Below are 23,601 nucleotides of genomic sequence, written 5' to 3' on the forward strand. Positions count from 1 at the left end.
CAAAGCAAACCCCACTCCATGAAATGCATCCTGCCTGCCTGGGGTGTTTGAGATTCAGAGGAGCTGGGATGGGGTAAGGAAGGTTTGGGATGGGGGCACCACTGTTTGGGGTTGGGAGGAGCTGGGATGGAAATGAGGAATCACAGAATCACAGAATTGAATGGGTTGGAAAAAACCTTTGAGATCGTCAAGTCCAAGCTATGACCCGACACCTCCTCATCAACCAAACCACGGCGCCGAGCACCACATCCAGGGACGGTGACTCCACCCCCTTCCTGGGCAGCCCATTCCAGTGCCTAAGGAAGGGTTGGAATGGAGGCACTGTGGGTTTGGGGTTGGGAGGAACTGGGATGGGGTAAGGAGGGATTGGGATGGAGGCACCACGTGTTTGGGATTGGGAGAAGCTGGGATGCAAAAGAGGAAGGGTTGGAATGGAGGCACCATGGGTTTGGGGTTGGGAGGAGCTGGGATGGGGTAAGCAGGGATTGGGATGGAGGCACCACGTGTTTGGGGTTGTGGCTGAGGAGCCCGTGGGGAGAAGGCTGAGAGGGCCAGGGCCAGGCAGGGGCGTTCTGCCTCATCCTCACCCTCTCTGTTGCCTCCTGGATGTGGCCCAGCCCTCTCTGAGGACAGGGAGTGGGATGAAGCCGACAGGGACAATGGGCAGGGCCAGCTTTGTCTCTGGGTCTCTGGTTTGCTCTGCTGGACCTCATTTCCCTGTGCAGGAACTTCTCTCAGTCCAATCCCATTTCAGGGAACGGGCTCACTCCAGCTCCAGGCTCTGCCCGACCTCTCCCATCCCAGCCTCCCCCTCCAGGGACCCCAGGGGCCAGGTCAGGCTCTGCAGGACAGTTCCCAAGGGAGTGGATGGTCCAGAAGCCAAGTGCCACTGGAAACCAGGCCTGCTGCTTCCCAGTGACTTTTAAATTCCTCCAGCTCCTCTCCTCTTCCTTTCTCTGCCCCAGGCCCTGAGGGAGCAGAGCTTTCCTCCGTGGCTGTGCAGAGGGCTTGGCTGCAGGTGCCCTGAGCACAGGATGTCACCTGGCCATGGTGGCAGCTCCAGGGTGTCCTGGGGACACTCAGCAGGGATGCTGCCCCTCAGCCCCCCCAGAGCTGTCCTGCTGAGCTCAGACTGGACCCAGTGTGGTGCTGCAGTGGCTGGACTGGTCAGGGAGCAGTCAGAGCTGGAGGCTCCATCCTGGCATCCCTGATTCCCAGGACACAGCTGGCTGCCAGTGGAGCAGAGGGTTTGGATGGATTCTGCCTGGGGCAGGCTCTGGCTGTCCCTGTTTGATCAGCAGAGGGGTCAATCCCTAATGCCACATCCTTGTGTTCCATTTCCACACAAATAATTCCCTGGTACAAACCTATGTTTCTCATCCCAGGCTTTAATATTTATTTATTCCCTGAGCACAGAGGGGACAGCACTGGCAGTTGTTTCTTTTGCAAGCAGCTCCTTAATCTTGCCTCTGGCCAAGAGAAAATCCAGTGTTTTATCCCAGAGTGTCACTTGCAAATGGAGGTGGTGTTCTTCCCTTCCCTGCTGTCAACAGGGAAATCATGGATAGGCCACTAATTAAAGCCAGGGGCTTTAGTCTGGTAATTTACCTGATGTTTTCTACATATTGTGAGTTGGTTGAATTTCAGCCCTGGAGCTCAGAGGCTCCCAGTTTCCTGCTGAGATGCTGGGTCCCACCAGTGAGCCCCAGCTGGATCAGGGAAGTGCAGAGAGGCAGCAGGAGTGGGAAATCTCCAAATGGAAAATGGGATTGTTTCCATGAGCCCCCAGCTGGAGTCCTGCACAGTTCTGGTGTCCCCAGTGTGGGGAGGACATGGAGCTGTTGGAGCAAGGCCAGAGGAGGCCATGAAGTTGATAAAGGGACTGGAGCACCTCCCCTATGGAGATGGGCTGGGAAAGCTGGGATTGCTCAGCCTGGGAAAGAGGAGGTTGTATGGAGACCTCACAGCCCCTTCCAGGGTCTGGAGGGGCTCCAGGGAAGGCAGAGAGGGACCCTGCATCAGGAACTGGAGGGACAGGACAAGGGGAATGGGGTCAAACTGATGGAAAGTGGGTTTAACTGGGATATTGAGAAGGAATTGTTCCCTGGGAGGGTGGGCAGGCCCTGGCAGAGGTTATTCCATGGATTCCCCATCCCTGGCAGTGCCCAAGGCCAGGTTGGATGGGGCTTGGAGCAGCCTGGGACAGGGGAAGGTGTCCCTGCCCATGGCAGGGGGTGGAATGGGATGAGCTTTAAGGTCCCTTCCAACCCCACCCATTCCAGAATTCCCTGATTGGAATTGTGTGAGTTGAGTGTGTTAAATTAGGAATGGCAGGGTTGGGAGAGGGACCAAGAACTTTCCTCTGGGCAGGTAAAGGACTGTCCCAATGTCCCAACTGTGGGGCAGTGCCCTGTGGTGTGGAAGGTGAGCAACTCCATGATCCAAGTTTATTAAAAGCAGCAGCAGTTTAACAGGAATTGGACACCCTGGAAGTTCTTCCAGTGTGTTCTCAGCCTCTTGCAGTCAATGGTAAAACCACTAATTACTTTTTTAATATCTCTTTTCTACATATTTTATAACCTGCTCTTTAGTGTAAAATCGGAAGCCAAATCCAATTGTGGGGGAAAATTAATTTCCTCGAATTGAAGGAGCAATCTCCTTGAGACTTTTTAATCATTAGATGATAACTGTGAGCTAAAGAAAGGAAGAGCATTAAAGTAACTTAATAGAGCAGGATAAACGTTTTTCCCAGTATCTCCATCATCTTTATTTAGAGATCCATGAGGAGGATATTTCATAAAAGCTGCTCTTCTTGACCTTCCTTCCCTTGTTCTACAGAGGAACCAACCAAAAGAATGGCGAGGAAGGAACACTGTGGAGTTCTGGATACACACCCAAGAATTCTGCCCGACATCTCTGCTCTTCCTCCCTGCCAACTTCTGCTTTTCCTTTCTCATTGCAGGGAGAATAGCTGTGGGGACAAATAAAAATGCATTTGGCTGAGCTGGGTGATTTTTAAAAACAAGCTCTGTTAATGCTTTTAATTAAGGGGCAGAGGAACAAGAGGCTTTATCAGCTCTTTGTCTGCAGGCCATTATTTCGTTGGGGATGAGCGATCCATTATTGTCAGCGGCCACCTTTTTGAAGGATTTACCACCAAATCAAATGGTGTTTTTATTGAAATTGTTGAGCGCTGCTGGATTCCTCATTTATTTAATGTGGAGGCATTGTTAGAGAGGAGAATGGAGCACTTAATTTGGATTGCTTGAGGGACCAGGAGCGATGCCTCGGGAGCTTCCCGGTGTCCTGGGCTGGAACAAGATGTGCAGCACAATGGGAAAGAGGAAAACGTGAAGGTGAAGTTGCTAAATCCCAGTTAAGCTGCTTCCAGCAGAATTTTAGGAAGGATTGGTGGCTCTGTGCTTTATAAAGTGAAGTCATGTTGTGAAGTCTCAGGAAGGAATTGTTCCCTGTGAGGGTGGGCAGGCCCTGGCACAGGGTGCCCAGAGCAGCTGGGGCTGCCCCTGGATCCCTGGCAGTGCCCAAGGCCAGGCTGGACACTGGGGCTGGGAGCAGCCTGGGACAGTGGGAGGTGTCCCTGCCCCTGGCAGGATGGAATGGGATGGGCTTTAAGGTCCTTCCAACCCAAGCCATTCCATGATTTATAAAAACAATGAGAGAAGCCCTCTCAGGGTACAGCTCCTGTTCATGGCTCCTGAGTTGTTTCCAGCCCAGAAAAGCTCATTTACCTGGTTGAGAGTTCCCAGTGATCCACATTATTGGGTCCAAAATGCAATTTCCTTTGTCTGAAACTTTCACCTGGATTCTTTTTCTGGCTTTTGCCTCTTCTCTGAGTGCCTCTAACAGGTTTTGACTGGAGAAGTCAGAGGTTTCCACACCTATTCCTGGTGGAGGAGATGAACTGGGTTGTTCATACTCTGGAAAAAACCAGAGCAATTTTCCCTTCTCTTAAATTCAGGAGGTAATCTAGGATAATGGAACTATTAGATTTGGCATCTGTAAGGTGGTTATCATTTCAGAAGGAATTGTTTCTGTTAATGGCAGTTAACTTGCTACAAATAAAGCAAGAGAATTGAAATCTTAAGTACCAGCGTGGCAGCAAACCATGAAACATTATCCTGCTCCGTGGAAGGAAGGCTGAGCCAGCTGTCAGGGAAGAAATCTATTGGAAAAACCCTCTGATGGATTCCAATTGGAGCTAATTTAACATGGCAGCAGCACCCAGCTCTTCTACTTTCTATTAGAAGAATTAAAATGTCTATAAATAATATTAAAGTGGGCAGACGCTTTCATCCAAGGAGCTCGTGGTTTGCACCAAGGTGAGTTTGGTGGCTCTTGGTGGAGCTGAGCTGTGAAATCCTTGGAATTACTGAGCCCTGGGCTGCCCCGGGGACCCCAGGAACTCCTGTGGCAGATTTGGGCACTGTGTGAGATGCAGATGGAGCCTGGGCCTTGCTGTCTGTGAGCCAGGGCTGGGTGAATTTGGGGCTGTTCTCCACCTCTGCAGGCCAAACCTGCTTAGTCCAGCCTTGGACAGGACTGGAATGGGCTTTGAGGCAGGATTTGGGGGCTGCTGTGGAAACACAGGATCCTATTGCCCCGTTCCTACCTCTGCAGCTTCCCTCTGGAGAGCAGGCATTCCTGGGTGGTGTGGGATTGCCAAGGGCCATCCCATCCCCCTGCTCAGAGCTCGGAGCTCAGGGTGGGCAGGGAAGTCCTGGAACTCCCCAAAAAAATCAAACTCTGGCAGGACCTCGCTGTGAAATTCATTGGCAGCTCGCTGCTGGACTCAGTGGATCCCTGGGTTTTTCCTTTACAGCACGGATTCAGAGAGCAGCCGGCAAACGGGAGAGTGCTTTTTGTTGGGGAGGATGAAAGTTTGGTAAGAAAGTTTCACAGGTGTGTAGGCTTGGCAGAAAGATCTCTGAATGTAGAAACTGGGGATGAGGTAGAAATGGAAGCAAGTTTTGATATAGAATAAAGGATGTTTTGCTGAAACACTGATCGCTGAGTAACTGAGAAGGCAAAGGTTGGAGATGAGTTGGAAGGAGATTTTTATGATTAGAACAAAGGTACGTGACTACAAACAAAGACATGTTTTTCACCAAGTAAATAAGTCTCAAGAAGAGCATAAGTCAATAGAAAACGTGTCTTTACCAAAAAGAGAGATATGGCAGGCAAACAAGAAATGTTGATGTAGGAAGAAGAAGAGAGGTCTAAGAATTCTCCACTGTAAGCTTAAATTGTAACTTACTTACTCTTGTGATTGGATAATAATGACTATAATATGGTGATGGTAGTAGCTATGATAGGCTATAGGCAAATGTAAAGGTATTGTGTGTGGTGCTTATTGGTTGTTATGTGTTAAGATACTCTGCAAAGAAAAGTATCTAATGCTTTGTAACTTGAACAGAAAGCGACTTCAGGTATGCCTACAGCTGGAGCTGGCAGCTGTAGGGCTGGCTCTGGATACCCGCTCCCTGAGCTGCTGTAACCTCGCCTATGCAATAAACAGCTTTCAAGAGAGCCGCCTGAAGTCCAGACATCCTCCGTGAAACTTTCTCCTATAGCTTTTCATGTTTCTGTTTTAGCCCAGGGAACATGCCAGGGGCAAACTGTGCACAGCAAACAAACACAAACCACGGCAGCAGCAGCTGAGTGCCCCCGAGCAGCCCGAGCAGAACCGCTCGGGATTGTTCAGCGCTGGGCTCTGGGCAAAGTGCAGTTTTAGGGAGAGGGTTGGCAGCGCTAAGCGCTCCAGAAACGCCCTGAAATGTGATCTCAGAGTGTGTGAATCACAACTGCATCCTCATCTCAGGGCAGCTGTGGCAGCTGGAGAGCTGGTCCAGGGGTTTGCAAGTAATGAGGGTCATTAGGAACCACAGCCCTCTACAACGTCCTTAAAATTGCACAGTTACGACAGATTCACCCCGGCACTGTGTGTGTCCTCCCTCTGTGGGCTATTCCATGGGTGCTCCCAGCTTCCTCACTCCTGCAGTGTGAGCTGAGAGCTCTGAGCTGGAGCACACGAGGTGCAGGATGGATGTGACACCTTGATCCCAAACCCAGAGCCCTGCTGGTACTGGGGCGGCTGGGAAGCGACCCCACAGATGGTTCTGCAAACAGTTCTTAAAGGATTTGCTGCTGCAAATCTGCAGCGAGCTTGTTGCTGGCAGTGATGGCTCCTTTCCAACTGGAAACCCTCTTTCCTGGAACACCCTAAAAAGTAGATTCCATCCTAAAATCTACTCCATGCTGGACGTCAGAGAAAGGAAAGGGCATTATTGTATTTCCCTTGTTTATGGGCAGAGCTTGTACCCTTGCCCACAGACACCCCAAGGGATTTCCAGCAAAGCCACAACCTGAGTGCTCCTCCAGAATTTAACCCCAGGAAAACCCTTTCTCCATTTTGAAATGAGCTTGGATTTTGGGCAATTCATTGCAACGGTAAAAATTTTGGACAATTTGATTGCAGTGGTAAAATAATGTCTTCAAAGGCACAGAGCTCACTCACTTCCACAAAGTCTTTGGGATAACCAGTGGTGGGAAGCACCTGAACCCAGCAGCTTTGCAGAAATGAGCCCATGGCCCAGTTAGGGCTGGGAAACGTCCCTGACTGTGCATTCCTGTGGTTTCTCCCGGTGCAGGACCCCGGCCATGATCGGCTGCTCGTTCGTGGTGAACAGGAAATTCTTCGGGGAGATCGGGCTGCTGGACCCCGGCATGGACGTGTACGGAGGGGAGAACATCGAGCTGGGCATCAAGGTTTGTGCCACCTGGGCAGCAAAAATGTCACCTCACCATGTTGTAAGGAACCCAAAGCTCTTACTGAGTTGGCCTGAACAGTTACTGGAATCCTTCAGGGGAGCTGGGAGGTGATGGGATTCACAGCATTTTAATTTCACTTCAGGGGAGAAAAATGCCTTGGTTTTAGGGGTGAGTTTAATTTTTTGCCTTGGATTTTAATCTGTCTGACCCGATGCAAAAAGCTGCTGAAATGAAAGGGCATTTCCAGCTTGAACTTGGCTGTGCTGCCACAGTGTTGCTGGAAGTTACAGGGATCTTAAATACCAGGAGAAACATGGTTGGGTGAGCAGCGTTTGGGGGTGCTGAGACTGCTGTGAGTGTCTCGGGAAGACACAAAGCCTGCAAATCTTTTCCAGGCATTTAGCATCTGCAAATAAAATGTGTTCACAAGCACAGAACCTGCTTTGAACAGCTTTGAGCAGTGAAACTGATGCCATGAAGATTTTTGCCTTTTCTTTTATACCCCTGTTATACCTTTTTACAACTTCTGTATTCCCAGTGCTTTTGCCAACATTCTTGGACTTGTTTGTCAAGCTGAGAGACTCAACATTTTAGAAGCTTCGTAGCTGGGGATCAGTGTGCCCCAGACCCCAAGGTCCTCTCCAGAACACATTCTGTAAACCAAGATAGAACCATCCAGGGGAAGGTTCCTTGGGGAGGGGGGGCTCACTTGAGCCTCTCATTGGGGAATCTTGGATAGATCTGCTAATTAGTAACACCTATAAGGTTATACCCAATGTTGAGGGCACACACACACTCGGCGGGGTGCATCTCGGTGCATATGACCTGGACGTGTGCACCTAAGGATCCTTAAAATAAATACCAAGGTAAAATCCCTTTTCCCCTTCTAACTGTGTATGACTCTTGATTTTAACACCAGGAAAAGGCATCAAAACTCTACGAGCCAGGATTTCAGAGCTGCCTCAGTGCCGCCGCCCCAACACCATCCCTTGATTACTGTGTACAGTATTAGATCTGGCTTAGTGATTCGAGTGTTTACACACACTGAAGTGATTCATCAGCGATGAATTCCGTGTTCAGAGCAACCCAGGATGGCAGAGTCTGCGGAGATTCTCCCAGGCATGGTTTGGAGTGCAACACTCGTGCATTAACGAGCTCACAGGGGGAGGCTGGAGACTTCTAACTGGGGAAATTGCATTGATTATGCTGTTGTGAAAATGAAAAATCATTGTTCAGCTCCGAGATTTACCAGAGGATATTTGCTTTGCTGGCAAGGCAGAGGAACCTTCAGAAATCTGTTGTTGGCTATGAGGAGCAATAACCTCACTTAAACAAGGGAGTGGAAGTTGAAGGCTCTAAATGTGCCACAGAGCTCCTCTCCTTGTGATTCCTGCTCATCCTGCAGTGGGGCTGGAGAGATCCCTCTCCAAACCCAGCTCCTCCTGTGGCTCTCCTGGTTTGTGTGGATTTGGGATTTTTGGTCTCATCGTGGAGCTGCTCTTCTCACAGTAATTCAGCTCATTTGCCTGGTTTGGGGGGATTTCACTCAAGATTGGCTTTTTAACTGGAAAAATCAGATGGATGTCTCAGAGAAAGTGGTGAGCATTTGTCCTCTTCTTTTTCACGTGCTGGATTTTTAAATAAGGCCAATAAATATCCTTTTGGAAAAAAAAGGAATCCTTCTCTTCCCCAGTTTGACTTTCCCAAGCTTGAGTTTCTAAGCGATACCTTTTCCCACTCAGGCTGTGGGTTCTGGTCAAGGTTTTTAAATTATGGGTGGTTTCGAGAGCCAAAATACTTAAAAACCTGCCTTGTAAGACCACACAGAGTAGAATTTTAAAGATTCTCGAGCTCCAGAAATCAATCTCTGTGCAAGTGTCTCCTTTAGTGACCAAGATCTCGTGGCACAGTGGTAAAGAAGGACTCTTTATTAATAAAATGCTTTTAAGGATCAGTGAATAGAAAATTACGAAGGCTTTTTGGGGGTGTTTTGCTGTTTTGCCTGAGAAGAGGCTGTCTAGAGTCCCAGAAGTAATTTGGGGGTTCCTTGGTTGTTTCAGTGATTCCTGGATGAATATAAATGCAGGAAGTGTTTCTTTGCTTGTATGATGGAGCAAATTCCATCATCGTTCTGGGAATCCTGGGATGCTTTTTAAATGTTTTGTGGATGTGATTGTCCCTCTCTGCTCTGCACTGGTGCAGCCTCACCTCAAGTCCTGGGAGTGGTTTTGGCACCAAAACATCTAAAAAATCTAAAGCCAGAACTGCCCAAAGAACAAAAAGGAAACAATGAATTCATCGAGGCCACAAGAAGGAGGTGGAAAATGTGGAGTGTTTCAGGCAAAAGCAGAAGCTAACCCTGTCACGGGAAATTCAATCAAGGAATCTGAAAACCATAATGAGATAAAGAATTGAGAGGGTTGGGCTGGACTAACCTGGAAGGGCCAAAGCCCTGTAAAGGGTCCTGTTTTATTAATGTGCTTCAGGGTGGGGGAGCCCCCATCCCTGAGGGGTTTAACAGTGGGGATGTGGCACCTGGGGACATGGGCCACTGGTGGCCTTGGCAGTGCTGTGGGGGCACGGTTGAACTCAAAGACCTCAGAGGAATTTTCCAGCCTAAAGAATTCCATGATTCCATACATGGTGTAAAATGAGCTGCACTGTGCCTGTTGTGGGGAAACACCTGGGCCTTGTGTTTCTGTCAGTGCCGAGTTCAGTGAGCAGAATGAGGAAAGTCCTGCAGGAGCCTCTTAAAACCCCCTAAAAACCCTTAAAGGAAGAGCCCTGTCGGTCCCATTTGCAGCGTGGCTCTGGGCTCTCTGCGCTCTGGGATTCCACAGTTCCATCGCTCGAGGCTCCCCTGCCCTCCTGGGGAGGCTGTGGGGTCACTGGGGTCTGTGGGTGCCGTGGGTGCTGCGTCCCCTTCTCCTGGCCCAGCTCCTCCTGCTCTCTCTGAACGAGCTTTGGGCCAGCTCTTTAGCCCTTTTCTGTTTGAAGGGGTTTCTGCTCTGATTTCATAAACCTGGTGCCCAATTCTCATGGCTTGACAGTGCTGCTGCTGCTGCTGCTGTGGGTCCCCAGCAGCTCCAGGTGGGAATTCTGGCACAGAGACTTCACTCCCCATTCCTGCTCCTTCCATTGAAAAGTTGTTTCTTCCAGAGCTGTTTGTGGTTTTCAGTGTGTGATTAAGGGGGGAGGCAGCCTGTGCCCTGTGCCTTGCCTGTGCTCTGCAGGGAGCAGCCGTGGCTCTCCATGGTTACTCACAGACATTCCCTGAAGATGCTCCATGCAATTGTGTGTATCTGCTGGACTAAAGATGCCAAAGTCTGTGCCATGGCTGCTGCCACGATTTCAAGCTCTGGGATGGGCTGCAAGGTTCTTTTCAGAGCATTTCGTGCTGGTGTCATGCATTGCTAATTAAAGTTATTTGAGTTGTCTTTTCGAGATTAATTTAATCAATAGGGATATTATTACTACTTTGATGGTATCATTTGTACAAATTGTCACTTGAAGAAAGCAATTAACTGAGAATGCTTATTAGCTGATCCATCCCACACCTTATTTGTGCAGCAGGAATCGATTATTGGATTCATTAAGTCAAGCACAATTCAGGGATCCCTTTGAGGTTTACGACTGACTTGAGCTGCTTTTACTGCTGCTGTTAAATGGGCTGAGGGTCAGGGTGGATCTTTAGAAGTATTTCCAGAAGAAAAGTGTGGCATCTCCTCTTTATATCCCAGACTTTTCCCCCAGAATTTGTCCTCTAGATCCAACAGGGCAGATCTCTGGTGCTGCCAAGCCAGGGGATTTATGTGCATGGAGCAGATGCAGTGGCATTCCCAGGCACGGGAGTCATGGAATAATGGAATGGTTGGGTTGGAAGGGATCTCCATCCCATCCCACCCCAGCCATGGCAGGGACACCTCCCACTGTCCCAGGCTGCTCCCAGCCCCAGTGTCCAGCCTGGCCTTGGGCACTGCCAGGGATCCAGGGGCAGCCCCAGCTGCTCTGGGCACCCTGTGCCAGGGCCTGCCCACCCTGCCAGGGAACAATTCCTTCTCAAGATCCCATCCAGCCCTGCCCTCTGGCACTGGGAAGCCATTCCCTGGGTCCTGTCCCTCCAGCCCTTTCCAAAGTGTCTCTCCAGCTTTCCTGTGGCTCCTTCAGGTCCTGGAAGGCCACAGTCAGGTCACCTCGAAGCTTCTCCTCTTCAGGCTGAACAATCCCAGCTCTCCCAGCCTTTCCTGAGTGCTCCATGTGCAGCTTTGGAAATAAAGGGGTACAACAAGTTGTTGTTAGAGGTGATTTCAGCAATCAGAGCCTCCTCCTGCAGCTCTTCAGGCAAAAGTGACCCCCTGCCCTGGCAGGGACATCGATCCTCCCAGGGGTACCCCGGCTCTGTCCTCTCAATTTCAGAAACCCTCCAAAGAGATGTAATGGCATTTAAATGGGACAAACCTCCTGCCTGTTTAGTTGGTATCAGTATGATTGTTCATTGTTGAAATATTGAGAGCAAAAGAACAAAAGCAAAGCTGTCAAAAAGTGTGTTTGAATTCTACACGGGAGCCTGACTCTCTCCGCATCCAGAGAATCAAATCTTTCTCTTCCTGCTTGCATTCTCCATAAAACTCTGCTGTCTCTTCCTGGGAAGAAACCAAGTGAGGGTGTTCAGGGCAAGCAGCTCTTCCAGCATCTGGGGGGCCTGAGGTGAGGGCTGGGCAGCCCATGGGAGCAGAGGGTTCCCGTGGGTGGGAGCAGAGGGAGGACAGCAGAGCTGCCGGCTGGGAGAAAGAGGCTTTGGTTTTATTTGGGTTTTTTTCTCCTCTGTTTTTATAAAAGCAAATGCACTGCAAGCACAGACTGGCCTTGCCAGCCTGACTGGGAACTCAGGCTCCATGAGGCTTTGCATGGAATTGCCATGGAGAGTGGTGGGTGGGAGTGTAATGGGGGCACTGTTCCATTGTTGGATGGAGGTTGGGCTGGGTTTGGGCTTGCAAGGAACTTATATCTAAAAAATAGGGAGTGCCTGTCACCAAAATGGAAGAAACATCCCTGCTTAGGGTGGAACTAATTGTTATAACGGAGGCACTTTCTGCCTCTGCCACATGTCTGTGGAAATGGGGTTTGTGGGATTTTGATCATCCTCCAACGTCTCCCTCTCAGTGCTTCTGATTAATGAATTCAAGTCTGGGTGCAGGCAGAGGGAGCTGACACAGACTGCACCCAGAATCCCTGTCCATCAGTGCCTGGTGTGAATTCCAGCATTCCCAGGGACTGTCACCTCTCCTGGCACACCAGGGGATGCGGGATGTGGAGCGTGGTGGGATCCAGGATGATGCATTGTTTGGAAAAGCCTGTAATTTATTCATGAGGCTTTATTAGGCTTTCAGGGTTCACAGGAGACAGGGATGAATCCAGTTCCTTGTGGGCTTTTTGCCCACCTCACTTTGAGGAGCCTGAATTAGTCATGGAATTGCGGGTGCTGCAGGGAAGGGCTTTTCTGGGACGTGTGGGAACAAATCCGCTCCGGTTTCCGAGGGATGGGCTTGGGGCAGCACAAGGGGAGTTTGCTGCAGGTGCCTCCCCAGCTCTGCTCTGTGGTTGACTGCAGGAGGTGTGGGCACCCCTGGCTGCAGGGAGGGAGGGAGGGAACGTGCCCTGGGCCAGCTGAAGGCTTTGGGGTAGAATTCCCGGGGATTTTGTTCTCTGGGGCCCGTGTACTGTTCAAACATCCACTCTTTGGACATCCCTGAGGAGCTGTGGTCTTCCCAAAACTGGCCAGGTGGAGATGAGGCAGAGCCAGTGGAGGGGATGTTCAAGTGGGGCTGTGGGCAGGAGGGGAATCCCAGAATCCAGACTGGTTTGGGCTGGAAGGGACCTTAAAGCCCATCCAGTGCCACCCCAGCCATGGGCAGGGACACCTCCCACTGTCCCAGGCTGCTCCCAGCCCCAATGTCCAGCCTGGCCTTGGGCACTGCCAGGGATCCAGGGGCAGCCCCAGCTGCTCTGGGCACCCTGTGCCAGGGCCTGCCCACCCTCCCAGGGAACAATTCCTTCCCAAAATCCCATCCAGCCCTGCCCTCTGGCACTGGGAAGCCATTCCCTGTGTCCTGTCCCTCCAGCCCTTGAGCCCAGTCCCTCTCCAGCTCTCCTGGAGCCCCTTCAGGCCCTGCAAGGGGCTCTGAGCTCTCCCTGGAGCCTTCTCCTCTCCAGGTGAGCACCCCCAGCTCTCCCAGCCTGACTCCAGAGCAGAGGTGCCCCTTGGGCTTCCCCTGGACTTCCTTCCTGTGCTGGGACCCCTGAGCTGGACTCCCTCCAGCAGGGAATGAAACCCTGTGCTCACCTATCAGGGAAAGAAATGCTGGAGTTGGAGCAAGATGTGGGAAAAGCAACAGGGGAACCACTAAACCTGGAGAAGTTTTATTTATCAGCCGTGGGAGTCGCAGCTGGCCCGGTCTGATCTGTGGGATGAAGCTGTGTGGGAATGGATCAGCTCTCCCTCCTCCATCTCCAGGCACAAGGGGCATGGAGCAGCTACCCCAGACCTTGGGATACCCAGGGATGCCTTGCTGGGACCTTGCAGATTCCTGCAGATCAGCAAACATAAAAACAAACCCATCAAAAGAGGTTGAAACAATCAAACAAAAAACCCCACAACCCAAACTTGCCCACGATATAAACTCAAGACCAGTATTGTGTAAGTGTTTTATCTGTCAGACACCAAAATCCACTTAGAAATTGGGGCTTAAGGATGTTTCCAAATAAAAATCAAGTTAATTTGGAGGAAAATCAGAGTCAGGGTAGGACTGACCTTGGAAAAGCTCCTAGAAACACTGATACACCAGGAATACACAACCTCCATCTGTTTATTTGTACCTGGACCCCTGTTAGAGGAGATTTTGCTCTTCGGACTGATTGTGGCGTGGTTGGAAGAAATATTTCCACCCCTGAACAATATCCAATCACTGCCTGCATTTATTTTAAGAGCAGGAATCAGCACAAGTGTGAGTTCAGCCCCGAGGTTTGGCATCTGAGCTGTCAGCTCAGGATTTACGGTGGGTGCTTGAGGGTGCTTGAGCTGAAGCTCTGCTCTCATTTTCTAAACTGGTAAAATGCTTTTCATCCCAGCCTTCTCCATGGAGATGGAGCCGTGTTTGGATTGTTTCTGAGCAGGAGGAGCTGGGGGTTGTGGCTGTCCCTCCTTGGGAAGGGGATGGCAGGAGGCTCCCGGCTCACTCCCTCCTGATAGCAAAGGATTTGTCACCCCTGTTATCTGCTGGCAGATGGGATTGGGGGGGGAGGGAGAAGAGACTGATATTTTCACCCCAGCTGATTCTCCTGTTGTCCCTGACAAGTTGATTTTTATGCTGGGAAGACACTGATCATCTTTGCTGGGAAATGTGACGGCTCTGCCCGTGCAATAACCGTGTGAGAGTCACTGGTGGGTGAAGAAATCCATTTCAGGACTCAGCCATGCCTCGTTGTCACTTGAAACTCTGGCAGGTGTCAGCTTTTTATGGATTTTCATGGGATTGGTGCCTCTGGCAGGCAGTGGTTGGGATTTGTCAGGGGTTGGTTTAACACTGGGCCATGGTCAGAGCCTACCCAGGGGCCTGGGTGGTGAAATCCAGATGTGCAGAGCAGGCACAGCATCGCTGTGGCTGTTGGGCTGTGGGGAGCAGGACGAGGGGCGGGCAGGTTCCTGGGTTGGCAGAGTTTGGTTTGTTTGTGCCCTCTGCCAGGGGTTTCAGAAAATGGCACCCAAACCCTGAGGGAGCTCCCGCCGTGCTCAGCTTTGCTCGGACTCTGCTCCTCCTGCTCAGCAGAACTCATCCAGGTTGCTCTTCCCACTGAACTTTGGGGAGGTTTGAATTTCCCCTGCTGTAGGGTTTGGCTCTCACTGACTCTCCACTGAGGTTGCTCCTCCAGCAGGTGCTGCCACCCCTGCCCACACCCAGGCTGGGGACACCAAAGACACCTCCAGTGCCCCCAGGACAGTTCATTTTTGGTTTTCCATCCCACGCTGTGTTTCTTGGGCATGACTTCCATCCCTTTTACTTCTCCTGGGCTTCCAGCTCTCCATCCTCTGTGGGGAAGGAGGTGGCAAAGGAGGTGCTGAGTCTGCAGTTTCCCCCTTTCACTGAGTGCCACGTCCTTGGACACCTCCAGGGATGGGGACTCCAAACCTCCCTGGGCAGTTCCAGTGCCTGGCAGCCTTTTCCAGGAAGAAATTCCTGCTGATGTCCAAGCTGACCCTCCCCTGGTGCAGCTTGAGGCCATGTCCTTTGTTCCCTGGGAGCCGAGGCTGGGATGCTCAGGAATCCCTCCATCTCATCCCCAGGGATCCCTCAGTGCTGCCCCTTCCAGGACCTGTCCCCAGCCGCTCCGTGCTGGTGTGGGGAGGACTCAGGGACTTCCCTGCAGCAGGAGCTGGCACGGGGGGTGCCAGCAGGGAAATAAATCATTTCAATTCCATCCTGCCCAGCATCCTGCAAGGCACACTGCTTCCCTTCTTTATCGGCCCCCTGGGCCCTGGGCCAGCCCTTCCTGTCCCATTGCCTGGGCCACGGCCCCATTTCCAGCCCTGAGATCTCATTACTGCAGGGATGATGCATGAGCTGGAGCAGCCCTGGCTCCCCGAGTGCCTGGAGGCTGCGATTGGGTCAGGAATTGCTGAGCTGCAGCAAAGTTAGGCCCTCTGGAAGGTGTTTTATAGCTGCTCTCCCTGGAGGACAACTGTCCTCCAAAGCATTCCTGGGTGCCTGGAACAAGCACTGAAATCTGCCCTCACTCCTCCCCGTGCAAGGTGAGCAACAGCACATTCGCTCTGTGCGTGTGCTGCGGTGTCTGGGATAGAAATTACCCCAGAAATCAGAAAAACCAGGCTTGTCTCTCCCTAAAATCCAACTCCCAGCAAAACTGACCTTTGTCTTCTGACAAAAAGCCACTCTTGGGAAATGCCGAGGAAAATGTGACGTGGAGCTACCCACCAAGAAATGAGGCTCGTAATGAACTGAAGGGAGGCGTGAGGCGTTTTTTCATCCCATTACATTCCTAAAGCCTTTGGAAATCTCCCTGCCTGGCATGACTGCAAAGCAAAGGGAATTTTTTGTCTTTTTGTCTGTCCTTTCTTACAAGCAGACTCACTTGTGATGCACCTGCTGGGGCTGTGGGACACACAGGTCTCTTCCCACTTCTGCCAGAGCCACAAAGTTGGTTTTAACCCTCTTCTGGTGTCTGATGACTCAGGCAGGGCAGGAGCAGCCCTGGCTCATTGAGTGCTGGCTTTTTCCAGGGATGAGAGTCTCTCTTGACTCCAGATTTCTCCTAAGCTTGAGGATTATCCCTGGTAAGATGTAATCAATGCTGTTCCACTCCTGTGATTTTCAACCCAGAAGCTTGGAGTTAAAAATTTCCAGGCAGCTTTTGGTGTGTTTGGGGTCTCTGTGAGGCTTTGCTGTCGTCCTCTCTCAAGGACTTTGAGGTCAAACCTGTTCATTTTTACAAACAACCCCCTGTTTTCCATGGGCCCTCGCTGCAGTCGAGGCTCTCAGAGCTGGCTAAGCTGCGTTTCCTTCTCCTCGGAACTGCCCCTGGCCAGGGAATGCAGCTGGAAGGCTGCTGGGATGGCAGGGAACAGACTGACAGCATTTCCCTGCCCACATCCATCCCAGCCCTGCGGAGCCAGCGGGGAATGACGGTGACACAACAGTCAGACAGTGACCAGACACTGCCCCGGCCCTGGAGCGAGGCAGCTGCGCTCCAGAGTCAGGGAGGCCTTTCTGCCTCCTCCACCATCCCCTGCGGCTGCAGCACCCAGCAGCTCCTCCTGCATCCCCCTTGGACACCCAAATCCCTGGGTTTGGGGTGCTTTAGAGCCCTGTGTTTGCTGTCAGCCCAGGGCCAGGCTGGATGGATCATGCCACTCCCAGCCCCCAGTGCTCCCCAAACCCAGCCCAGGGTTTGTGTTCCAGTCCCTGCTCCTGCCCTGTGCCCGAGGTGTGGCTGGGCATGCTCCCGCTGCTGGCACCAGCTCCACGTGCCTGGAGTGCAGAGCAGGAGTTTGGCTGCACGATCCTGCCTGGCTCCAAGGCTTTGGGAAAGGCTCTGGAAGATCCCTGTTGGATCATGCCACATCCAGCCTGTGGCTCCCTCTGATCCAGACAAATCCTTGAGCTCGCTGGGCCTGGTTTGCCATGTCCAGGTGGATTTTGTGTGCCTGAAGCTTGGTTGGGGTAGGAATTACAGCACCTCCTGTGTGTAGGGAAGGCGTTGGCATCCTTGGGCTCTGCCAGGATCCGTGGCAGTGCTCAGGAGCAGCAGCTGCTTGGTCCTCTCACATTCACTGGCTCCCTTCTCCCACAGTTTTCCCAGACCTGAGGGACTGCTTCAGTGCAACAAGGAGGAGAAAATTCCCAGCCAAATTTAGCAGGAACTCATCCCTTATCTCCTCCAGCCATCCTGGAAAATCCCCCCTTCCCTTCCATGAGCAGCAGGAGCCCAGCCCTGAGCGCGTGTCCCTCGATATGACACCACTGAGCCTTGCCCTGAGCACCCCTGAGATAACAGTGGGAACAACTGGACAGGATTGGCATTTCCCTGTGCATTTATCCTTGTCTGGAGTGTCCTCATGATCCCCACGGAGCTCTGTGGGAATCCTTCCGAGCAGCATTCCCAGGCGGAGCTCCCTGGGAAAGGAACTCCCTCACAGCGGTGAACTTCCTGTGCTCTGAGGTGATTCCTTCCTCACAGCCAGACTGCTGGCTCAGGGCTGATCTGATGGCTCTGATGCACCTCTGCCTAAGGCCTGAGAGGTGTTTAACCTCTTTGATCCCTCTCCTGACTCCAGGGTTTCCTCAGCAGTCCCTCAGCTGGGAAGATGCTGCCGCTTGACCTCCTCGGCTGCCTCCTCCTGCTGGAGCTCACGCCCCAGCCCTATCCTGCCTCAAATTCCATAAGGACTCAGTGGTTTACTCAAACTTCCTTGGCTTTGCCTAAAAACTCGACCACTGAGGCACTGGATGCCATGGAACTGAAGGATCTATTGGGGCTTTTCTGCACTGGGGTTGGAGCAGTGTTTCCTATCTCTGCCTGAGCTGGGTGGAAGCTGCTGGTGCAGGAAGCAGATCAGAAAATGAAATTGAATTCCACCTCTGAGTGCCCAGGCTGGGATCCAGCAGAGCACTTAACTCCCGGGCACCTGGGCAGCCCTTTCCATTTTGGGGCACTATTTCACCTGCTTAAGTGAAGTTCTGGATCGAGGCCTCTGGACTGAACCTGAGCCATAAGGGTTAATACTCCCAGAATTAAATTCTCCCTGGAAGAAGGTGGTGTTGCTCATCCCCGTCCCTCCAACGAGTGCTTCCGTTTTATGAGCTAATTAACTCATCTGGCTTTAAAATACAAGTACATCCTTCTTGGCTTTTGTCATGTGTCACCACCTTCCAGGGAGTTATGATGTCTTATTTACACAGGAAATACAGAAGGAGGGAAGTGAACCTGTTCAGTGCTGAAATTTATACCCAAAGCCATTATTCCATATTCATCTACAGACACAAAATACGTGTTAATTAACCGAAGTGCTGCTAGTGGGCATATGCAAATGAAGTGGCATCAATCAGGCCACGATCACCTTTTTTTTTTTGAGTTTTTCCTTTATCAAGAAATACAGCTTTGTGCTGACTGCAGCTCCTTAATACCAGATCTGTGCCTTGAAGTTCAGCCTGCAAAGAGCCTCAGAATCTCCCAGCACTGCAGAACCCACTGCAAATGATGCAGCTGATAATGAAGAATTCCTGTGTAATCCCAGGGAGGAGAGAACTGTCTGGGCCTGCCTCAGGCACAAAGAACCCCCGTTTGTTTTTGTAGGAGGTGTTTCATTCTGTCAAAGCAGCAGAGTTAAATTGAGAGAGACAGTTAGGCATAAATTCACATTTGGACTAAATATATCTAACATCAGATGGAAGATGGGAGTTCTGAGTCTGCAGCTCTGCTTTTCCAAGGCACATGGTGACAGCAGGACCCACAGGATCTGCCCTGGAGGTGTGACAAGTGCTCAGAGGGGGATCCTGGGTGGTCTGTCCCTTCCCTGCTCCCTGGCTGCCACTGCCAGAGCCACTGGGGATGCTCCTGGCACCTCAGCTTTGAAATTCCTCAGCTCTTTGCCCAGCACTCTGCACACCCCTGTCCTGCACAGCTGCCAGGCCAGGGCAGGGGGTCCTGCCTGCAGGAGGAGCTTTGGCAGTGGGCAGGCCTGGGGCTGACCTGTCTGCAGCAGCTGCTGCATCTGGTTGTACCTCTGGCATCATTCCAGCACTGATGGTGCTGAGGGCAGAGCAGGGTTCTCAGAATCGCTTGGTGGGATGCATTTTGTTTCCTTCCCAAAGGAAATATTGGATATTACTGATGAGCCAGGACGGGGGGAAGGGGCTGGATGGAGCCTTGTAGAAGAGCTGGCAAATTGTGCTTGCTCTCTGGTCTTTTCCATCCAGAGATGTTATCCCCCCACCAAAGGGACACAACTGTTGATTTTCACCTTTCAGGTGGCCCAGGAAGGTTCCCAGTGTGAACCCCAGCTGCTCTGGATTCCTCCTGTGCCTGCCCATTTTGTCCCCAGAGCTCTGGATGGGGGGAATTGATCCAAATCCCAGGACTGAACCGTTCCCCTGTGATTTTTTGTGCTGTCTGGACACATTTCCCTCTTTCCAGTCCCCTCCAATCAGTGTGAGCTCCAGGAGAGTGAACCCAAACCCACACCTGGGGTTCAGCTGTCACCCCCCATTCGGTTGGGTTTGGTCGACTCCGCAGCTGTAGAGCTGCAAACAAACACCAACTTTGCATCTGGAAGTTCAATGCTTCTCCTCTCCTTCCTAGGATTTTGGGTTTAAATCCATCTAAATGTACAGAATTACACCTGGTTTCTATTCAGCGTTTTGGCTTTGGCCATTCTGAAACCCTGTGGGTCTGCAACAAGCTCGTGCTCCTCGTTGGATTATTCCAGGATCAGGAACCTGGCCTTTGGCTGCGAACATTAAACCCCAGCATTCCCCAGCATTTGGATTCTGCTCCAGATCTTGTAACCTCTCACCATCCTGGTGAACTCGGATTTTGGCAGGAATTGTTTTCTCCTTCTCTGTGCTTGTTCCAGAGGGTGCTCGGAGGTGGGGAGGCACAGGAGATGGCCCAGGCTGTGGCCCAGGGGTTCCTGCTTCCATGGCCAGCACAGATGTCTTCATTCCACCCTTGAAAAAAGCAGAGCTAGAAGAAAGCTGCACTTTCCTGATGTTCCCAGCAGCTCCTGCTCCTCCAGCCACAGCCCAATCCCCGAGCAAGGGGCAGAGTGTGGCTGTGGCACCTGGGCACCCAAAATGCTGCTCAGCCACGTTCCCCACACCAACCTCCCTCCACAGCTCGAGCTACCCACGGGATCCAGGGGCTGCAACCACGTTTCCAGTCCAATTTCATCACAGCCACCGAGTCCCCGGGAGTTTTCTTGGGTTCCTGCTGCCTGCACAGGGAGGAGCTGCTGCCCAGCACTGGGGACCTTGACACTCCACTGTCCGTGGTGCTGCTCAGCTGCCCCCTCATCCCACACCATCCCATCAGAGCACGGCATCACTTTTCCGTGGCTTTGCTTTGCTAAAGGCTCTCCCAGCCCCGTCACTGACCCCATCTGCTGCAGCTGGGCTGCACCTCCTGGCCAAGGGTTTGTCTCCTGTGCTGCCCGGAGCTGCATCTCCACTGCTTCTAAGGCCACGGAGCAAAAGCTTCCAAATCAGGCTTCCAAATGGCTCAGGAAGCAGACCCAGGTCCCCGTGGCTCGGGCTGTGTGGATGGCAGGAGCAGCAGGAGCAGCAGGAGCAGCAGGAGCAGCAGGCAGACCCTCTCCACCAGGGCACCTCACTGGTAATTTTTGCTGACAGCCCAAAAGCAGCCAAGTGAACCATTGTAAAAGCCCTTCAGAACTGTTCATTTCCATCATTTGCTGCTTCTGTCAGGCACACGGAAGTGTGTCTTGTCATGTCTTTTGTCTCATTTTTACAAGAGTTCTGTTGTCTATTTAGATTAAACTACAGGAGCAAGCAGTTGCTCAGGGATTAGCACTGGTGTGATCCGAGCGGTGCTCGGGAGCAGGAGCAGGGTGGTTACCTCAGGTGGAACTGTCAGGAAATAGATTTTTTCCTGCTGTATAAGCTCAGATGTGGCAGCTGAAGCTGCATCCAGCGTGGATGGATCCCCAGTGGAAGGACCAGCCCACGGAGGGGGTGTCTGGTGTCCCCAGGTGAGGTGAGGGACTGGGGACAGGTTTGGATTCAGCTGCTTCGGGGTGTCTGGGAGCAGGTGCTGCTGCTCTGATGGGTGCTGGGTTTGAGGAGCTGGTGCCAGGGGAGCCTCGTGCCCTGGGGAGGTGAGGATCCTGCTGGGAACCACCTGGGCAAGAGCCAACTCCCTCGGGAGGGAAAAGCTCCTGACAAAAGGGGTAGGAGGTGTGGGATTTGTGTCATCCCTGCCTCCAAAACCCTCTGGTGGAGATTTGCACCCCAGGGTGGGGAGCTTGGCCCTATGTCCTGCTTCAAAGTGCCTCTTCCTTCTGAAATCTCTGTTATATTTAAATTTATAAGCATTTACAGCAGCTGTATTTTCATTTTTTGGGAGGAACACGTAGACACTGAATCTTTCTCACCTGTTCCCACACCTTTATGTCCAATAAAATTGAGAAGTATCTTCCCAAAAATGAGCAGCCAGGGGAGTGTGAGCCTGGGACACCTGATTTCATTTGCTCCAGGGGTAGCACTCACTGTGTTTAATGGATTTGCTTGGCTTTCTGGGACACATTTAAAAGGGGAAAATGTGTTTATTGGCATCAAATTTAGAAGACCTGTAACATTTAAGAGGGAGATATGTTTGAAAATGTGATATGAAATGGGGAATTGTCAGTTTTGCTGTCTTTGCAGAAGTTCTGGCAGCTTTACTGACCATGTTTCTGTGGTGCAGATAGAATCTGAGCCCTAAAAAACTGAATGCATAATAAAATACCTATGGCATGCCATCATTTCTGGTTATGTTACTGTAACTGGGGTGTATTTCTAAAGGCAATCATCGCTGGAGAGGAGAGAGGAAAACACAGAGAGAGCTTTAAATTTCATTAGACACTGAAACATCTGAAGGAGGAACTCTAATGGTTATATATAATAAACCTCTTTTTTTATCTTCCCATAAAATTGTATCTCTTTTCCTTTTTCCCCTCAAGTTGATCTGCCTTGCAGTGTGCAGGGTTCTGAAATAAACCGATGATTAACTAAACAACAGGAATTCATAAACCTCCTTATTTTATAGCAGCGTTTAAGGTAGTGCACAGTGCCTGCTCCCCAAGCTGATCTACGCCCTCAGGTCCATTACTGGAGCTGCAGATAAACGAGGTGTGTTTTACCTGGTGGAGGTTCTGCTCAGGCAGTTCTCACCCTGCTGGTGTAAATCCAGGGCTTTATGGAAGGAGAGGAGCAATATTCTTTATAGGTACAAGGAAACATGACCCAAGGCTGGAGATCTCAGGGGATGATGTTGCTCCTGCTGAGCTTTTCTCAGCACAACCTCAGGAAGTGCAAAGAAGATTCCTTTTCCTGGGTTTCCATATTTCCATTCCAGTTAGGAGCAAGTCCTGGGGCTGCTTTCCTTACTGGGAATCATCACTGGGAGGGAGAAAGGAGAGCTGTGCTCTAGAGGAGCAGCTCAATTGTTGTCAGGGAGAGCATTTAGCTCCTGGCAGATAATGGAAATAGAGCAGAGTGAAGAGTGTCTGATGGAGGCAGCTGAAAGGCGTGGAAAGCACTGTACAGATGCTGCTGGTGATCACCTGGAAGGGCTGTGGCTCTCGGAGCTAAGCAGGTTTCTCTGTTAGAATTGCTCCCGGGGTGTTTGCTCCCTCGGAGGTGGAAGTTTTGTGATGGTTGAGCCACGTTTGATGCAGGGTCCTGCAAGCCCCATGGATTTCCCTGCCCGTGTCCCTCCTGGGCCTTGTGAAACTCTGTCCCCTCCTCTGCATGGAGGTGTCACCATGGCAGCTCCTGCAAACAGCACCTCTGAGTCAGTGGCAGCAAAGCCACGGGGATTTATCAGGAAAGGAGCTGGGAATAAACTGCTCTGGCTGCCCACACCCTGCCTGCTCTGGGACTGCAGGCTCAAAGGTGATTCCAAGCTGGAAATGGTTCAGAGGAGGTGATGGAGGGCACAGAAGGGCTCCTTCATCAAGGGGGGAGTGCTCAGCAGAGAGAGTCCGGAGCCTGGAGGGAGGAGGAGGATGTGGGAAAGCTCTAAATCAGAAGTGATAGGGAAGCAAAAAGGCTTTTCCCTGGGCCCTGCCCTGAGAACACAGAGGGGTTTGGAAACACCGAAGGTGCTGCTTTACTCTGTGCATGGGTACTTGGCTGCTGCTAAAGGTTCATTTGTTCAACAAGTTCCTGCATTAATTCCTGGAAAAGCCCACTGAGGGCTATTAAATGCAGAGAAGGTTGCTTCTGGCTCTAAATGTCACCCCCATCTCTGCCCAAGGCTGCAAGTGAGCTCTGGGGTGGCAGAACTGCATGTTCCTCCTCTTCACCAGGCACTAGCTGTTGGCTACATCCAGCACCACTTCCCAGTAAAAAACCTGGGCTTGGATTTGGCTGAAGGCAAAGAGAGAACTCCAGGATTTTGCCTCTGCTCAGCCTCTTCCACCCTGCCCTTTCCCCCTCATTTTGCTGAGCACGCAGCAGCGTGTTGGTTGTGGCCTTGCAGTGCTCTGGGCTTCTTATTGAAGGGTCTCCTCTTCCAAAC

The 23,601-nt window shown here is 51.5% G+C and overlaps 1 protein-coding gene across 1 annotated transcript in view; it reads left to right on the plus strand.

Moving 5' to 3' along the window:
• The window catches only part of GALNT17 (polypeptide N-acetylgalactosaminyltransferase 17), a 210,254-nt gene that overhangs the window by 134,978 nt on the left and 51,675 nt on the right, over positions 1–23,601 (plus strand). Inside the window, exon 6 of the mRNA XM_032129759.1 lies at positions 6,669–6,786. Within this exon, the coding sequence (XP_031985650.1) occupies positions 6,669–6,786 (118 nt within the window). The remainder of the gene's footprint in view (positions 1–6,668; positions 6,787–23,601) is intronic.

Source organism: Corvus moneduloides, chromosome 20 (genome assembly GCF_009650955.1).
Source record: "Corvus moneduloides isolate bCorMon1 chromosome 20, bCorMon1.pri, whole genome shotgun sequence".
Taxonomy (NCBI): Eukaryota; Metazoa; Chordata; class Aves; order Passeriformes; family Corvidae; genus Corvus; species Corvus moneduloides.